Genomic DNA, 20,041 nt, shown 5'->3' on the forward strand with positions numbered 1-20,041 from the left:
TTTGTATAATTAATTTGCCTATAGGGCACACTGCACTTATTGATGTTGCTAGACTGGAGTACATACAGTCATATGTTTACATCGATTGTCACGTTGTACTATATTGCATCATTTACACAAAATACTTTTTGCACATTTTTCATTGTGATATTTATTGGGTATGTGGTGTACTTGTTTGGTTTCTATGTATAATTGAGAGTATATTTGAAAATGTTAGTGCTGCAACTGATATGTATGTATAATGTATGGCAAATTGATGTATTTTATTATGTGAGATTGTTCTAGAAGTTACATCCTGCTTAACATTGTGAATAAAAATGACTTATTGGTTCAAACTGTGTGATGTAAATTATATATGGACTGTTTAGTTACACATTGATGAATTAAATGTAGTATGGTATGGGAAGTTTGTTCTTGGTTTTTGTCTTATTGGATCTCCATGTTTTCCCATACCACCAAATTATGGTAGTGGAGGACCTCATGTTGTTTTTTTAAATCAAGGATCATTAGCCGTTCTAACTGACCACGGTCAAAAATCTGTAGGAAGGCATCTTTCTTATCCACGAGCACCAACACTGTTCTTCTACTATAACGAAAACCTGATTGATGATCTCCCAAAATAGAGAAATGTTCAAAAGAGGCTTGTAGCTGTGAGGTAGCTAGCCGATCCATAAACATTAAAAGAAAAGCAATGTTGGTAATTGGTTGATAACTAACATGTATCCTATAACATGTAAAGGGTGTCTTCTAAAAACTCCGGTTGCAGGCCTTCCATCAAATCCTGTGTACACTCATCTTCGTGAGAAGAGAGTGAAACAGTTTATCCGGAAGCTCAATTAGGTCCACTGCTTCACATAGCACAATCTATTTCACACTGTGTCAAAGTAAATATAAGTTACTCACCGTAGTGACTAACTAACATTGCCTAATGACACCAGTATTATTAGGGGAGAGGATGGTGCGACGTATGGAGGAAAGGGGACTAAGGACTAAGAGTACTTTAGTCACTACAGTGAGTAACTTATAATTACTCTTACGTCCCGTCCCCTTTCCTCCATACTACATGGTTGATTACAACTGAATGTAGGCCCAGCGTGGAGAGGGGAGCCTCCCTAAGCAAATATGTTCCTGAGAACCGCCTGTCTGAAAGCTGCATAAGATCTAGCATCCAAACAGTAATGCTTGCAGAAAGCAGAGGGTGTGGCCCATTTGGCTGCCCTGCTTATGACTTACCAAGGGACATGGCGCTGGAAAGCGATGGCCTTTGCCTTGGCCCTGACTGCATGGGCATGCATGTTTGCCGGAAGAGGCTTGTGCTGCTCTTCGTATGCTTCTTTGATGGTCGAGACCATCCAGCAGGACATAGAGGCCTTGAAGGCCTGATAGCCTGGTCTTGCACCTCCAAAAGTGACAAATATGGTGTCTAACTTCGGGAAGCCCTTGGTCCTGTCAAGATGGAATTTCAGGGCACGCCTGACATCTAGGCAGTGCAGAACTCTCTGTACCCCATCCTTATGATGGGCAAAAAATGTAGGAAGCACTATTTCCTCGTTTAAATGGAAAGCAGATGGCACCTCAGGCAGAAATGCTGGGTATGTCCGCAGGACTACTTTGTCCCTGTGAAAGGTAGTATATGGTTCCGAGGCAACCAGCGCCTGAATCTCACCGACTCTGCGCGCCGAGGTGAGGCCGAATAGTAAGGCTGTCTTAATGGTGACCAGCCTGATGTCCGCGGATGCCATTGGTTCAAATGGTTTGTGTGCCAGGGCGCCCAAGACTATGTTCGGGGTCTTACACAGGGTGTGGCCTCTTGATGGGCGGGTAGAGCCTAGCGAGTCCCATCAAATGTTTCTTGACAATCGGATTGGAGGAGGAGAAGACCCCCTCCTCCAAATTCTTGTAAGCCCCGAAGGCTGCGAGGTAAGTGCGGCAGGTGTCCACCTGCACGCCTGAGTGGGCTAGGTGCGCTGAGGAGGAGAGCACGTCGTCCAACGTACATGCCAGGGGGCCAATGTCCTTGGAGTCTGCCCAGTGGCACAAAATGGTCCATTTACTTTTATACTGGGCCCTGGTAGCCTTGCTCCTAGCGCCCTGCATGATCTCCCGATGAGAGGCGTAAGGCGTGCCTTAGCGATATCTGCTCAGGAACCACGCTGTGAGGGCCAGCTTCTGTGGAGCAGGGTGGATGACCCTGACCCCCTGCTGCGCCAGCAGGTGTGCTGGGCCCGTCTGGAGGTGAATCGGAGGCATGACCGAGAGGCTGAGCAGCTCCGGGAACCATGGCCTTGCTGGCCACCATGGAGCGATTAGAATGATGTTGAGCTGGTGAGACTCCTTGATCTTGCAAATCACTCTGTGAATCAGCGGAGTGGACGGGAAGGTGTAGGCTGTCATGCCGTTCCACTGAATCCGAAATGCGTCGGCCAGAGAGCTGGGGCCCTGGCCCAGACAGGATGCGAACTGAGGGCACTTCCTGTTGTACCAGGTGGCAAAGAGGTCCACCAGGGGGAAACCCCATCTGCTGAAGATCTCCTGAGTAACGAGGTTGTTTAGCTGCAACTCGTAGTTGTCTGCTCTCAACCTGCTGAGCCTGTCCAGCCTCCAGGTTGGGTTCCCCTGGAAGGTGGACTGCTGTGAGGTAGATGTCATTTTCCAGGGCCCACTCCCACATGCTGATTGCAAGTCTGCACAGTGGAGGGGATCTGGTGCCTCCCTGCTTGTTGAGTTAGTACATGCTGGTCGAGTTGTTCGTCTGGATGAGGACATCATGGCCCCCGATAAGCGGGAGGAATGCCCTGAGCGCTAGCCAGATGGCGTTTAGCTCCAACCAATTGATGTGGTATTCCTGCTCTTGTCGGGTCCAGGTGCTGTGGACCGAGAGATCGTCCAGGGTGGCTTCCCATCCTTCTAGAGAGGAGTCTGTAGTGATGGTGACCTGCGAGGTGGGAGGCCTGGAAGGGCTTGCCCGTCTGTAGGTTGCAGTCCCTGGACCACCATGTGAAGTCCGGGTGGAGAGAAGGAGGAACGATAATCATCTCGGACTGAGAGCCCTGCTCCTGGTTCCATGATGCCGCAAAGTGCAGCTGTATCCTCCTTATCCTGAGTCTCGTGTGGGGGACGGCTAATAGGACTGCTGCCAGGAGACCCAGAAGATTCTGGTACCACCAGGCCGAGGTCACCTCTCTGCAGAGGACGTGTGGTGGACTGCTTCCGGCGATGTAGTCCTGATGAGCCAGTCGTCGAGGTATGGGTAGATGTGGAGGACCTGAGGAGGGCAGCCACCATATTCATAAGCCTGGAAAAGACCCTTGGGGCCGAGTTGAGGCCAAAAGGAAGGACCTTGTATTGGAAATGGTAGCCCATAAACCTGAACCATAGGAAAGAACGATGGGGCTGCCATATCTGGACGTGTAAGTACGCGTCCTTCAGATCCAGGGAGCACATCCAGTTTCCCCTGCACAATGTCTCCGCTATAAAAGCTGGCGTAATCATCTTGAATATTTGTAGAGGTAAGGAGAGGTTGAGGGTGGAAAGGTCCAGCACAACTCTCAGGCCCGCATGGTTCTTTTTCTGAATGGCGAAAATCCTGGAGTAAAAGCCCAAGTCTCGCTGGGAGGCTGGGACTTCCTCCTCGCCCTGGCTCTCTAAGAGCAATCGGATCTCTGCCAGAAGAGTTGATGTCCCAACTTAAGGGAGTGGAGTGGAGGAGGGAGGAGAGGCTGGGATAAGTAAGCGGTACCTTGTGGATCCTACAGAGAGGAACCAGGGGTCCTCGAAATTCTGGCACCAGAAATGTGCATGGAGAGCAAGCCTGCTCCCCACTGGAGACACGTGGACCCGGAGGGGCGTATCATGCCTTCTTTCCCTCAGAGGCTGTTGCGGAGGAGGGGGACTGTAAAAAAGCCCTTACAACCGCCCCACCCCCTTATTTGTTGCTTGCGCCGATGTCGAGTCTCCGCTCTTGGAAGCGCGGAATCCTCCGTATGTACGCCCCTTGGCAGAGCGCTGCTGTGACTGCGTGTAAGATTTGGGTGTGGTCTTTGTCAGGATAGATAAAGACTTGGCTGCTTGTGAGCTGTTTTTCTTTTTGTCCAGGTCCTCGTCCGTGGTGGAGTAGAAGAGGCCCCACCCCCTCGAACGGCAGGTCTAATATGCGTTCCTGGACGTCCAGGCTGTTCTTCTCATGTCCTTGGCGATGCAGATGGCACGGCCAGAGGTATCAATGTGGGCCAAGGTGGACTCTATGATGTCTTGCGCCACCAACCTGGCCTCAGCCAGTCCTGCCTTGAAACGTGATTGGCTCTGCATAAGAAGCTCTGGGAGGAAATCAGCAATTTCCCGCGACAACCTCTGATTAGCGGCTGCCAGCATGGCCTCAGCGTTGGCCTGACAAAGATGCAAGGATGCGTTGGAATACAGGTTCTTCCCGTACGCCTCAAGATCTTCTCCTCCTTGACTAGCAGCGCTGCAGAGGAGGAGGCAGAGGACGACTGCGGCTTGGAGTATAGTGATGCCGCAGCGATCACCGAGTAGTGCAGCTGAGGGTGGGCCGATAGCAAGAGTGTATTCTCCTCCTTCTGCCTGTACTTGGCGTCCAGGCGTCAATTGAGCAGCTGGACAAAGTGGGGCTTGAGCCAATCCTTCTTGGCCAGGGCGACTACATCGGTCTGCAGTGGAATACTCGTTTTAGCAGAGGGGGGTTGCGTGAGGACCTCTGCAAGGACCCCCTCCGCTGGCTGCTCAACCTCGGGTTGAGGAAGGCCCAGGACTCAGCCAGCCCTGCAAGACGTTCATGGAAGGCCTTGGCTGACGATTGCGTGTCGGGGGGGTCCTCCTCCTCGTCCGTGACCGCCTGGGTGCACCGGTGGAGGTCTAGCGGGAGCCGAAAGCTGGAGTACTGGGACAGGAGCCAGAGGCTGTGGCGGAGGCTGGTACGGAACCACCTGAGGAATCAGTTGGGGGGACAGAGCAGGTGTAAAAGGCGGCGCCAGGATCGGGAGCGCCGGCGGAGGAGCCTGAGGCGCTGGAAGCATTGGCGGGAGGACCTCCCTGATGGCATTCCTGAGGATCACCCCATCTGGGGGGACTTCATGAGTCCCAGGAACCTCTCAAAAAAGCTATCATCACAGGATAGAAGGGTATAGAGGATATAGACGGAGTAGCAGGTGGCTGCTGGAGGCGATGCATATCCTGCCCATATGGACGCAGCAGGAACCTACCCTGCGCAAATGAAGGTTACACTGTAGGCCACTTACCTGGTTGACACCAGTCCCACCTTGATACTTGTTCTTGGCCGAATTCCCGTTCCTGGTGCGGCGTCGGACGGGTGATGTCTGACACGGTGGCCATCTTGTTGAGCTGCCTTCGACGTCGTGTTGCTTGGCTCGCTGGGCCCAGCCTCCTTCAGGACTCTCGAGTGGGGATCATGAGGCCTGCCCTGCTGCTCAGGCTGAGGCCTGGTAGGCCGAACGCCCTCAGCCCGGGGGCCGGTGGAGCCGCGTTTAGGTGCCCCCTCGGACGTATTGCCAGTATTAGGCTGTGTCCCCTCAGACATCTTGCTGGTACAAGGGCTTAGCCCCTCGGGTGACGACCCAGTACAAGAATCTTCCAGTCCCTCAAAACTGTCACAGGAAGGATCCGAGGATCCCTCGACCCATAGGCCGGTAGCCGGGGAGGCCTCGGTGCACGTGCTGGTAAAAGAACCTGGGCGGACCCTTCGGCGCGGGCGAGTCCTTGGAAAGGAGTTTCCCTTGCGGGGTGCGATGGAGAACAAAGTCCTTACATTGGGCCTGGATCGATGTTTGACAAAGTCCTTCAGGTCCTCTGGAAGCAATCTCTGGAAAAGCTCCCTCCACCTGGCTAGCCTTTCCTTCAGAGACCTAGATGATAGGGCGTTGCACGCAGTACAAGCTTGCCAACCATGGATCCATACTTGACTAACTATATTACAGCACGTCCAAATATTATTTTCACCAAAGCTACCACTTTGAGGAATCTTTTGAGTCCCTCCTGTCTCAAACCTGAGCCAATCAGACAGGACCATTGGTTAACCTTGAGCACAAAGCCAGAGGGCTTTTACAAATGTGGATCATGTAACTTTTGCCAGTATGCACTTGCACCAACAAGGTGTTTAGATGCCATGGAGGACTTAAAATTACAATCAAAGATTTCATTAACTGCCGCTCTAAATATGTCATATATGGTATACAGTGTGTCTGTAAGAAAATATACATTGGAAGCACCATTAATGAAGTACGTTTCCGAATTCGTGAACACCTCAATAACCTCAGCAGTCAAGACATCAGACTACCACTAGCCTCCCATTGGCAGAAACACCATCAAATGGACAATGCCAAATATATCAGATACAGTGGACTTCAACAGATCAAACCACATCAGAGAGGTGGCGACAGGGAGTTGAAGCTACGCCAACAGGAAGCAAGAATGATATGCAAATTACGCTGTCTTTCACTCGGCTTCAACAAGGAACATGAGCTCAATGTCTTCTTATAAGTATAAAGTATGATCAAATAATTTTTACTATTAAGTTATCCAGTGCATGGCAGCTAAGAATGAATATGGGTGTAGATATAGCCATACACTTTTTCCAAGGGACACCACCTAGTTAGAATTACTGTCAACAGAAATACCAAAAGTCTCTATGGCAAAATGCATTCGAATTTCGAAGTAGCCTTTGTTGGATCCCTAGCTTGCACATCAGACTTATAGACAATATAAAGTTTAGACACACACCTTTATTTATTTTTAGCAAGAGCATGCCGCTAAACACCCAGCAAGCCATAGCTACTTTTGTATTACATCCGGTAAAAATGTTTTGAGGTACTTCCCTTTCAGTTACGCGATCCCCAGCAATCTAAATACATGTACTCATTTCATGGGGCGACCCTGCTTTTGCAACGTATAATACAAACCATTTGTATATTAAATAACAAGGGCCGAGTGTCAAAAAACAAGTTGCATGCCTTCAATTAAATTGATACGGGCAAGATTAGCGTTTTATCAGGCACAAATCTTTTCAATTCACTAACACACCGTGCATGCATTCATTTCTACAAGGCATCCAATTTGCCTTAACGTTTTGCTTTCACCAGTTCCGGAAACGCTTTGGTTTCCTAGCAACAGATGTCACGTGATGTGTCACCTAACCCGCATTACTATAGTAACCAACCCCATCTCCCGATGCATTCTTGCTGCCCGACGGCACTCGCCATTGTGCTCTTTACACCAGGACCTTGCCGGTAAGCGTAAACTAAATCCAGTTACGATCAGAACTCCCGTAGTAATGTGTTTTTTTAAAACCCGTGCTCAGTTAGAATCTGAATAAGCTAAGAGCAGTTCCGGGAACAATGAGCCTCCTTCTATCCCTTGTTATATCTATTTTACTGCAGATTATGGCATCACTATAGAAGAAGCAACCAGCTAAAATCCCGCACTCTAATGGCAGTCACCATTTACTATAAGGAACGGTCAATGTGACTCGGGTAAACCCTATAAAAGTCATTTGCCTAGTTACTTGAATACAATACAACAAAAACGTACAAACTACTTTAAACAATAAAAATATTTATGTGTTTACTTCATTGCAGCTAACTAAGCCCAAGATACGTCATCAACCAGGATTAAAAGATATACAACTCGTAGGTGAAGATATAACCCACTTCAACTTTTTCGCTCAAATAATCAGCAACATGATAGACCCACAGTCACCGAATATATAGGTATTTCATGCCTTTTATAAATATTTTTTTTTAACCCTCAACTGAATTTTATTGGACTCCGAGTACTTGACTTATATAGTGTAGCAAAATCTGTTTAATCAAATGTGTTTAATCTTGCCTTTGTTTTAGCAGTAGCTAAATTGGTTCAAGGAGTATTAATAGTATACGCCATGGCGTAAGCTTTTCTGGCTAGGCCAGTGTTTCATCACTGGTATGCATATACAAAAACTAAGTTGTTCAAGTCGTCATCCATTTGATGTTGTTTTTCTTGGTTTTGTTTTCTCTCCATTCTCTGGCTTTTTCCTCCTCTCCCCTGTTTCCGTTACAGGAGCTACTTAAAAGTCAAATATGCATATAAAAAAGTCAAGTTTACTTGATGAATATATATAGTTTGTTTTTACGCCCTGAGGATGACCTTTTCAGGTTCAAACACGTGTTGTTGTATATTCTCTAAAATATGTTGTGATCAGTATTTCTTTTTTGCTTTATGCCACATTTAATGTATGTTACCAAATACAGATGTGACGTTGTTCACCTATTTTTTCTTTGGGATCAAATGTGTATGAATTGAATACCTCTGTGATCAGAAATACTCTGAAGCTATATGTCAGACCTATACAAGGTACCAGAACCCCCCCCCCCAAATGTGTTACTCAATCTAAATGTGTTATTCAACAGACAGATGTATGTATGCAAATACAAAAATGTATACATTTATGTTGCCTTAAGTTTTCATTTACCTTTTTGGGGTTGTCAAATGACTTAAATCACATACCACGAGTGTGGTAAAACATATGTCTCACAAAGGTTGTTAGAGCGCAGTCTGTGAGGTTAGTAACCTCAAGCTAATGTTTACAATATAGGTGATAGTGGAAGATCACCTAACTTACCACACGGCTGCAGCCATTTCACAATCACCTTACATAGTAGACCGTATATCTTACGAGGCGTGCGCGTTCACGGCTTTGGGGCTTGTTTTCACAAAGACTCACGTATATATTATATAATATGCTCAATTCGGGGGTTAGACAGTATTCCTTAATAGTTGTAAAAAAAGAATTGTGTTGAGCTTGCAAGCTAAGCAGCATTGTTGGTTGCACTTCCATGGCACAAACCAGAATATTCTGTTTTAAATCATACATATTTAAAAATGTTGGAAGTGATCCAGGTTTAGCTAGATCTATGAAGAATATTAAAAAAATATGAAATAAAGTTACTTCGGAAATGGTCGCCACTGGGCAACATTTTCCCAAATTTGCACTCTTAGGAAAATCAAGCACTTTCTCCAAATATTCGACACCTGGAGGATAGAATAATAATCAAAACCAGTCCTAGAATATGTTGGGGAGGGATTTCGTCACTCTGGTTACATTTTTCCTCAATTACTTTCTCACATAGAACCACAATATGCACCAACGGCGCATCTTCACATCTTACCTTGGATGCCTCCATATTTTTTATCCATTTTGAAGCCTGTCCTTGAGGGTCTATCATGAGTGGCCACCTATAGAAAAACATGGTGAAAAAGAAAATGTAATCACAGTAAAAAGCATGAGCCTGTCTCCTCCGACCATAGATATTGCCTGTGCCTGCAGTTGCCAATGCAAAACCTGCTGCCCGTCCCCCCAGTCATTGGGTGTTGAAGGTGAATAGGGCATAATTGTAACATAACTAGGAAGGTTTTTCAAATTCACTAGGAGAAGGCAACCAAGGGTTCGGAAGTTTAGTCAAAACACCTGTTGAGTAAAGTCCCTCTCTAAAGTATTGTTGAGCCAGCAGTAAGGCTGAACTAAAGAAGAAGAGGAAACTGTTGTCTAGTACAGTTAACACTTAGTAGACTTGATAAGGAAAAGACCAACACAGTTAAGTAAAAAAAAAAACAACTATCATTTATTACAATACTACACTAAGGCATACTTTAAATATTTCAAGGTAAGTAAAAATACTTTAGTGCATATATACAACTCACATTTAGGTAATCTACAATGGATTAAAATCGACTTTAGAATCACGAAGTTATTCACACAATAAATGGTAATAAAATAAAAGAGTAGGGAGAACAGATATAAGGCACACATTATACATAGGCCATATAATTATAAGGCATCCAGCACCTTATACTACAACTTCAGAAGTCCTGCACTTGCGCGATCTGGATGACACAAGGCCTAGTAAGATCGTTGTTTGTCCTCCTTCTGTTTCTCTCCCTTGTCTTGTTGCGCCTAGGAACACTTGTGTACAGACACGTTATAAATGACTTATCATATCATCCCTAGTCTCTGGTAGTCTTTTAGACGTTCCAACAATGCCAACATGCCAAAGAGGTACTTTAGGGTCATAAGTCGCGTTACAGAAAGGGGGGGGCAGCTACCACCTCCGGGGTTCACAAGATAACTCACTGAAGTACTGACCTAGACACCTCTGCCCCGGGACAGCCCCCAATATCGCTAATGTAAGCAGGACTTTGCGTCCAATGCAACGCCAATGGGGAGGGGTAGGTTCAAGAGGTACAAGGGATACCAAGCTCCTAAACCCCTAACAAGTTAGAAACAGAGCCAGGTGACAGCAAATCACCGGGGAAAACCCTGTTATCTAGGCAGTCACAGAGGAGGGCTATTTGGTCATGGATTCAAGGGTGTTCACCGCCGGTCATATTTAGGTTTCTCTGGAGATCCTACGGTATGAGGGGGCACGCAGGTTCCATTCCATGACAAAGGACAGCTCCTTTACAGAGTTTTTCACTAAGACACTTCTTGCATTGACGACGGATGGAATCGGGGAGGCGCTGTGCAACTCAATGGTGGAACTTAGGTCTTCCCGCAGGTTTGCTTCCTGGTGGAGGGCAGCACAGTGGATTTCCAGAGTTCAAGCAGAGCATCGAGGATGCACGCAAAGAGTTCTAGCCAATTGGCAAGTCGGAAGTCCTTGCAACTATGAACAGCTGATTCCGGGCAGTGCAGAGGAAATGCAAAGATGCACGCTCCTACAAACAAAAAGGAATATGTTATTTACCTGTAACTCCTGTTCTCCAGCGTGGGTCTAACATGGATTCACATGCTCATGAATATTCCCCGTTGTCAGGCTGCCTCTGTAATATTAAAACAGTTTCACTAAAAAGCTAAAAACTGTTTTTTTGTTTCTATAGCCTATTGCTGTCACTTTGGATCATACTGCCTAAGCCAATGACACTCGTCCTCCTAAGATCCACCCCTGGTGACAATCTTCAGATTTGGTAGAGCACGTAAAGTGCCAGTTTTCAACCAAGGAGAGCCACAGAGGGGGAACCAAGGAGAGCCACAGAGGGGAAGGGTTCGCATGTGAATCCATGCAAGACCAATGCTGGAGAAGAGGAGATACAGGTAAGAAGTTGTTCCTTCTCCAGCAAGGGGTCTTGCATGGATTCACATGCTCATGAATACGATTACACAGCAGTACATAAACACAACCACGGAAGGTGGCAATGCTCACCAGAAGCAATACACTTACCCCTGGAATAGAAATAAAGAAAAGAATGCTGTAGTATTTGAATCTGTGCCTTACTTTAAAAAAAAGATTTATTTGAGAAAAACGTTATCACATCAGTATTCTTTATTTGTCTAATTTTACAGAGTTTCCGTTGTTTTCTTAGAGGTTGTTTGTCCCTTTCTTTAATGCTGAATTGTGTTCATCTGGTTTGGTTGTACTGTTGAGTGTCCCTTCCTTTGCAAAGCAGTCACTGAAATTCCTTTTTGTTCAGTTGGTTTGAAAGTGATGTTTTGGGCCTATATTGGATTGTTTTCTTTTCGAATGGCTTAGACTGTTAGGTAACCGTACATTTGCAAAGTAGTCACTGAATGTGTTTTTTCATTCAGTTGGTTTGTAAATGTTAACAGTATGGTTACTTGACTTTACTGGAGGCCCCTCGACACGTTTCCTCGTCTAAATATTTGATGGTTCCTCAGGAGGTGCCTACGCACCAATTCTTATTTTTCTCTTTCTTTCAAATTTCTTCTTGCAAAATATTTGTTTGTGTTCTTCAATTTCCGGTTATAGGGTTTCCTGTATTTTTGTATTTCTCAAGTTGTGTTTTTGGTAGTTCTTCAGAAGGTGCCAGAGCTGAAATTTTTGTTTATCGTATATATTGCTCTCTTTATTTTTTGTTGCCTCATTCGAGCTAGACACTATATGTTTGTATGCTAAAAGAAAACCAGACATATGTATTTATGAATCAACTATTGCTATTGAGCAAATTGATAGGTGATGTTTTCTCTGATATTTTCCACTGTTGCTTTCTTTGATTGTTACTTTGGTTATGTCTTTTTACTTTAGTTATGTTTTCTCTTCCAGACCGTTATTACATTACGTCTCCTCCCATTTCATTTGGCCATGGCCCAATGGCACTTGGTTGAAGATGATACATCTTGTTGAGTCACAATTTGCTTTTATTTATAATTTGTTTATAAAAAATGGTACATCACCTGATCTTTGTTAAGTCCGGTATGGCAGGTTTCCATAAGGCAAATCCACAATACGTCCCTTTTTCTAATAGTTTTTCTATATTGCCTCCTCTTGGTGGGAGGTTTATTTTTTCAATTCTAAAGAATTTAAGGTTTATAATATCTTTATGGTGATGGTTTTCCTGAAAGTGATTAGCCAGTGGTGTTTACGGTTCTTGATTCCTGATGGATCTAATGTGTTCTCCAATTCTTGTTTTCAGATGGCGTATAGTGCTGCCAATATAGTATTTGGAGCAAATGCATTTGATTCCATTTACTATGTGTTTGCTGTTGCAGTTGATGAGTTGTTGAATCTTTCTAATTTCTCCATTGGGCAATGTTATAGTCGTTTTTGCATTATCCGAGTATTTACAATAACTGCAGGTCCCACATTTGTAGTTTCCATCTTATACTTGGACTTGTGGGGGCCAAAATGCTACAATTGATTACATGTATGTTGATCGAAAGCTATTTGAAAAAATATCTGAGTGCAAGGTAATTCCGACTACAGTAAGTGATCATTGGATGCTGAGGGCTGAGTTTTTACTCCAGGTTATGATTGAACCTCGATATTGTCAGTATCAACTGAATGGTCTGGTTATAAATCCTCAACGGAACAGGCTATTATGGACAAGCGAAGGACTAAACGCTTTTGCGGCCAGTGTAACAAATGACCATCACTGTTTGTTGAAAGGTATTGACTCATCCAATTATCATGATAAAATGCACCTCTCTGCCTCCACTCTGCCTGCTGGTTTTGGTAAGGGCAATAAGTGTCATACCCATGTATTTGATCAGGGCATCAGAGAGAGAAAGGCACAGTTCCGAAAACAGAAAAGGCAGATAGCCCTTTTACCGGTACACTATCGAGAATCTGCGTTACGCAAATTGAAGACTAATTATAGGAATTGGGTCCGGGGCAATAAGGCAGCTTTGTTCCAACATGATGGCGAAAAGTGGTTACAGGTGGTTAAAACCAAAAATACATCGCAAATTTGGAAGTTGCTAAATAATGGAGTAGCTGGTACTCAACTAGCAACTCAACTTAATGGTGTGTCGGAGAAGAAGTGGGTTACCTATTTCTCTGACATATATGGTCTTCCAAATAATAAAAAAATCTCACAACCAAACTTGGAATTAAGCAATCCATCTTTTCAAATCAAGTTTGATCGAGAAGATGTATTGTTTTATATAAATAAAGCGAGCTCATCTAGAGCTCCCGGGCCTGATGGCCTGTCAAATTTTGTATTAAAACAGAATTCAGAATTATGGGCATCAATTTTATATGTTGTTTTTCAAACCGTGCAAATTAAACAAGCAGTTCCTCCATCATGGTGTAAGGCCATTACGGTACCAGTCTATAAGAAGGGAGATCGAGCGAACCCTGCGAGTTACCGTCCGATTTCCCTTCTTGACGCCCCGGGTAAGATCTTTAGTAGAATTATTCTAAGAGAGCTCAACAACTGGGCGTCAGAAGAGAATCGGCGAGACCCATTTCAAACTGGATTTGTGGCAGGTCTTGGCACCAGTATTAACATAACGACTCTGAATGCAATTAAAGAACTGTATGCATCAAGAAATCAACCAATTTATCTTGCTTATGTTGATTTTCGAGTAGCGTTCGACTCCGTAGATCGGAGTCTGCTATTGGAGAAATTGTTAAAAGTTGGGTGTCCTTCTTCACTTGTACATTTAATATATTTACTCCATTCTAATACTTCAATGAAAGTTAAATTAAATTTAGAAGGACTACTATCTGAAGAGATTCTAACCCAGCGAGGCCTGAAACAAGGATGTATCCTTGCTGCCACACTGTTCAATTTGTTTATTCTAGATTTAGGCAATGAATTCAATATTGTAGTGAATGATGCTCCGAAACTAGGGAACCAGATTATTGCATGGCTTTTGTATGCAGACGATTTAGTCCTCGTCTCGAAAACACCGAGTGGCCTACAAAACATGCTTGATAAATTAGATCAATACGCCACCAAGAATAATCTTACTTTGAACTTGGAAAAAACTCAAGTGATGGAATTGGGGAGACAGAAGTCAAGATTAAGGAAACAGTACTGTTGGTTTCTGAATAAACAAAAGTTGACCGTGGTGAATGAATACAAATACCTGGGCGTTTCATTCAGTAACTCTCCCACAAATAAGCCCCAAAGAGACAGTCTAAATGGTAAATTGACCACATTAATATCACAAGCCAGAATATTGCAATACAAGTATGGTACGTTCTCATGTAAGCATATTCTTACCTTTTATCAGCAAAAGGTACTTCCCATTATTACCTATGGATGTGAGGCTTGGCTACCTATGGAGGCATGCTATTGGAACAAATTCGAGGCAAAATTTTGAAAGAAAGTCTTGAATCTCCCAAACTCTAGTCCAACAGCACTGCTCCGCTTTGAGTTGGGAATTTTCATGGAAGAGATGCTGTTTATTCAGAAAATGTGTGTTGGGCCTGGCGAGTAATGGCATACTTAAGATTCTGGCAGACTATCTTCTACGTTCAGTACACTTATTTCCATCAAGTTGGAGAGCGGCAGTTATGTCCGATTTGACGGAAGCAAATATCTCATTAGACACTCTACTAATTAATCCCTCTAAAGCCAAAATTAAATTATACCAACTTGATTGGCATATAACCCAACAAGATTGTCTAAAATTAAAAGATTTTGATAGAGCTCTGTTTGGGCATAAAAAATTCCGCCAAACCGCGGATTACTTACTAAAATGCCCCTCTCACGAACTCAGAAACCAAATACTGAGGTTTCGCCTGAATCTATGGCCGACCAAACAAATTTTGGTAAGAAGGGGTATCATTAAGCTGGATGATTCATTCTGTCGATTTTGTAATGATAAACTAACCAAAGAAAGTTTGAAACATCTGTTAATAGAATGCACGGCTTTAAAAATGCAGAGAAAAGACATTATTGATAAATTAACAAGACATCACTATATAAGACGCTCAAATGATGAATTATGGAATGAGCTATTTGCGACTCCAAAGATCACAGTAAGAATAGCCACTATTCAATTCTTAAATAAGCATCTATGCCCAATTTGTCCAAGTGAGTAATTGATTGCTTTCTTTATTCCGATTATATGATCAATCATGCTAATCACATGTGATATTGTATGATGTTTTATCTGTTGAATTGATATACCTTGCCTTTTATTGTATTGAATTGGCATACCTTGCTTTTTATTGTATGTGTTTTGTATAAAAGTAATTTTGTTTGAAAGGTTAATTTAATTAGCCAACCCAAACTAAATAAAAAAAAAAAAAAAAAAAATTTGTAGTTTCCTACCACTGGTGGTTTTAACCACATTGTTTGTGTCTGGATACTTTGTTTTTCCTCATGAACAAAGTGGAATGGACAGAGTAAGTTTTTAAGGTTTTTTGCTCTACGGAATGTTATACTTGGTTACGTATACCACTGAGGACTCTAGGTCACTGTCTGTTTTTAATATAAGCATTTGGTTGTTACTGTTGTACGTTGTAATGAATCTAATTTTTTCCAATGTGGTTTCAATTTTTGGCTTGTTCATCAGGAGGTCTGTTCTGGTTCTTTGATTTGTTTTTTGATAACTTTTTTGTATACGTTTTTTGCTGCAGCCTCAATGTTTAAATGTGTTGATCTATTTGCATTTAGTTCGAAATCTTGTGGCTTAGTACAATGTCGTTTAATCCTCAGGAGTTCTCCATAGGGTATGTTTTTGGTAATGTGTTGAGGATGGTCGCTAGTAGCGTGGAGTGTGCTGTTGACAGCTGTTTCTTTTGTGTAGAGTGTAGTATGTATTCTGTTATCTTCTATGAACAGTTTTAGGTCCAAAAAGTTAATATTTTGTTTGCTGTATTGAATAGTTAGTTTAAAATTGTAGTTGTTGGTATTGAGGTACTGGTGGTACTCCTTAAATTGGTTTTCTGTTCCATTCCAGATCATAATGATATCATTGATGTACCTGCTCCAGTATGTGACTTGGTTGGATGAACTGTAAAAAGGGTGGGTCCATGCATGTTCTGCCTCGAAGTGTCCCACATAGAGGTTTGCATATGATGGGGTATATTTAGCCACACCGCTGTCCCTTGAATTTGCCTGAATATGTCTTTGTTAAAGGTGAAGATATTGTTGCAAAGTGTGAAGTTGAGCATCTCCGAAAGCATGTAGTTTTGTTCCAAAAAGGATATGGATCTTGTCTTTAAGAAATATTCTGTTTTTAGCAGTCCCTTTTCATGTAGAATAATTGTGTATATGCTTGATACGTCTAGTGTCATCAACCAGAAATTTTGTTCCCATTCGATGTTTTCAAGTTGCTGAATTATGTGTTTCGTGGCTTTTATATATGCTGTGAGGCCTGCTGCCAGTCGTCGTAGTTGGTTATCAATGTATTCTGATATTTTTTCCGTTAGGGATCCTATGCTGTTAGTTATGGGTCCTATGCTGTTAATTATGGTTCTGCATTGTGGGAGACCTTCAAACTGTTTGTGGATCTTTTGTGTGAAGTAGATAGTTGGTATAATTGGGTGAGAAATGTTCATATAAAGATATTCTTCATCTGTTAAGAGTCCAATATTTCTCCAGTGTTCACTCATATGCCAGTCTTCTTGTAGTTTGGAAATTGGGTTGACAGTTAGTTTCATGTAGAATTGTCCATCACTTAAATGTTGGTTTTCTATGGATATGTAATCTGACATTTTCAGTAAAACAATATTGCCTCCTTTGTCTGCTACTTTTACCGTGATATCTGTATTGTTTTTGAGATCCATGATGGCCTATTTTTCTGCGTTAGATTTTATCTTATTTTGGGTTGCTGATTTTTAAGGTATATTTGTCTCAGATCTTTCTGGACTGCTTTATAGAAATGCCGACCACATTTCCTTCTGCTAGTTGTGGGATAAATGTGGATTTGGGTTTCAAAGAGGTGCTGGCTGATAGTCACAATAGGATGTTCTGTTCCTCTGAGAAATATTGAACTTTGTGTATTTCTTGTGATTCTGGTAAGTCCAATTGCCCGAGACCTGCTGCCACCTGGTGTCTAGAAATTCCTGGAGAGGCCGCATCTGGAGCCTGCAAAAGGGTACCAGATGGATGCAGGAGGACATCATTTATTTATTGGTTTATTTATTTATTGGTTTATTTATTGGTCATTTATAATGCACCTATACACAATGTGTTTCATGCTCAACAGAGATTTGATGGACCGGACTGTTGTGATGGACACTGCTGACAGCCACTGAACTGCCTCTAGGATGGCCTTGACCCTCTCCTCTGAGGGGTTTGCAGATATGAGACGTTGTAGAGACAGACGCCCAAAAACAGAGCGTTCTGCGATGGCACCACGTAGGACTTCGGATAGTTGATGGAGATCCGAGCAAAGTCAGAAGGCATACGGTCTCTGCCATGTGCTGAGTTGCCAGCACGTGAGAGCGGGAGCGTATGAGCAAGTCGTCCAGATAAGGGCAGGTCCACATAAGGGTAGAATTGTATGCCCCTGTGGCATAAGTGAACAACTACAGGGGCCAAGCATTTCGTGAATACTCTGGGGGCTGATTTCAGGCCGAAGGGCAGGGCCTTGAACTGGTAGTGCCATCCATGGACCAACTGGTAGTGCCATCCATGGACCACAAAACGCAGGAACTTCCCATAAATAGGGATGTGAAAGTATGCATCCTCCTGATGCAGAGTTGCCAGAAAATCCCCTTCCTCCAGCTGGTCAAGTACATACTGAAAACGGGACCATCCTGAACTTTTGGGATTTTAAGTACTTGTTGAGGCACGTCTAGGATCGGCCGCCACCCTCCTGACTGAGCTTCGGCCTTCTTGTCATCAGGAAGGAAATCCAGTATCGGCCTGAGCTGTCTTATCGAGACAGGATGGCAAGGGCATTAGTGGCCTTGAAGATGGAAGCTGCAGTTTAGATGATGCATTTGCCAACCGCATAAAGCTTCTTGCCCTCCTGGTCCGGAGGACAAGAGATTGGACGAGCGCTTCCTGGTGGCGACCGACACCACCGAGTCCGGAGAAAGCTGTGACACCTGGGAGCCGAGCCCGGGACCCTGTATTTCTTCTCCATCCTGTCTCTCTTTTCCTCCAGTACCAGACTGAAGAATGTGGATGTCTTTGAGATCATGGCATAGAAGGAGCCAATTCCATCCAGTGGTGAAGTCCTGGCGGGCTCTTCAGTTCCATAGGCTCCCCGTCAACAGGGGCATAATCTTCATACTCGTCCATATGAGTAGCCATGGTATCTGTGTCTGTGACAGTGTCTGTACGTGGTGGCTCTTCCTCCACTGGGGTCAAGGCCCTATGGCGCCGCGTATGCTGATGTTTTGGCCTGGTAGGACTCGGCTGATACTTTATCCTGCGAGGACTTGGCCTGGGGGGCTCCTGGTCGGAGGCCTGGGAGGACTGCGGGACAGCCCAGGGCAGCAGCAGCAGGCAGCCTCTATTGAATTTCTGCCACCAAGGTGTGCAGGGTGGTGAGGATGTCCAGCAACCTATCCCTGGGTTCTTGTGGTGCAAAAGGTGCAGCTGGGATTGGAGTCAGGCTGAAACTCCTTGGAGGGGCAAACGGCAGGTACAGTTCCTGGCAGGGAGATATCTCTTGGGGCATAGGCATTTGGCCATTCATGGTCTGAGTAGCAATCCTCAGGTAGGTCTTCCTGCAAACTACTATAGATGTCAGAATATTTCCTCTGAGACCCCACAGGAGCTGGAGACACCTTCACAGGTTTCGGCAGAAAGTCTGACGGAAGCAGCAACTCCCTCACCCTACCAGAGTCCTTCTGGGAGGAATTGATGATGGGGATTTACAAAATTGGCACTGCTGCCAACAAGGTTGTGGTAGGTATAGGTGATGGAGGCCGTGGATGCAGAGATACCCTCAGTGTTGTTGTCAATGTGGAAACGACAGTTGCTGACAAACTTCTCATCGACAAAGGAGCAGACATCGTCGACAGAGTCGTCGACAAAGGTGGTTGTGAACGGTGACGTAGTCGACGACGAAGAGGCCGTTGACAAAGTGGCAGTCTTGGCAGACGAAGTCGTTGCCAACGAGGCTGTGGTTTTGGCAGACATAGTTGTCGTTGACAGGGCCTTTGTAGCTGGCAGTGACGAAGATGAGGGCGACGCCTATGGGCCTCTCGCAGGACTCTCTTTCGATGAATTGTCCTTGGAATAAAACTTGTGTTCGGAAGGAGTTAGGGTCTTCCTCACGGAAGGCAACCCACCAGCCCATAGGCTTACTGTCAACTGTACCAGTGAGCGACCCCTGCCTGAACTAGATCCTGCAGCAGCAGAAACCTTTTGTGGGAGCAGATGCCTGATGTTTTGCCTTCTTTTGGATCCCTTTGGAAGGAGCATCCTGAAAGGACCTCTACCTCATTTTCTTAGAGGGAATACACTCATGAGACTTACCGGTCCTTGACAAGGCATGACTGCGCCTGGAGACTGCGTCAGGTTTTCCCCTGGTCGATCCGAGCTACCAACCTCCATTAGTGATCCCTCTTTGTCTTCACTGTGAAGCCATGGCAGATCTTGTACCTGTCTTCGTACCTGTCTTCGTTGTGATCTAGGTGGAGCCATTAAAGGCACTTGAGGTGCCGATCCTCAACATAAATGTTCTTCAGGCCACCCGCAGGCCCTGAAGAGACTTCTCTTGCCCACTTCAGATATCGTTAAGGTGAGATGTAGGCCCAAGACTAGGCCCACCGAATTCACAGAGAGACGATCCAACGATGGAACACGTTCTTCCCCGACAACGGGACCCCGCTGCCCGTAGTCAACACGCTACGGTCGATGAGGAAAAGGTTAAAGAAAA

At 44.5% G+C, this 20,041-nt stretch overlaps 1 protein-coding gene across 1 annotated transcript in view; it reads right to left on the reverse strand.

Annotated features, from left to right (window-relative positions):
• DNAH2 (dynein axonemal heavy chain 2) overlaps window positions 1-20,041 on the reverse strand; it is a 3,498,763-nt gene that overhangs the window by 546,422 nt on the left and 2,932,300 nt on the right. Inside the window, exon 69 of the mRNA XM_069646273.1 lies at window positions 9,177-9,243. Coding sequence (XP_069502374.1) covers window positions 9,177-9,243 — 67 coding nt within the window. The remainder of the gene's footprint in view (window positions 1-9,176; window positions 9,244-20,041) is intronic.

Source organism: Ambystoma mexicanum, chromosome 1p, assembly GCF_040938575.1.
Source record: "Ambystoma mexicanum isolate Mex_15411 chromosome 1p, UKY_AmexF1_1, whole genome shotgun sequence".
Lineage (NCBI taxonomy): Eukaryota > Metazoa > Chordata > Amphibia > Caudata > Ambystomatidae > Ambystoma > Ambystoma mexicanum.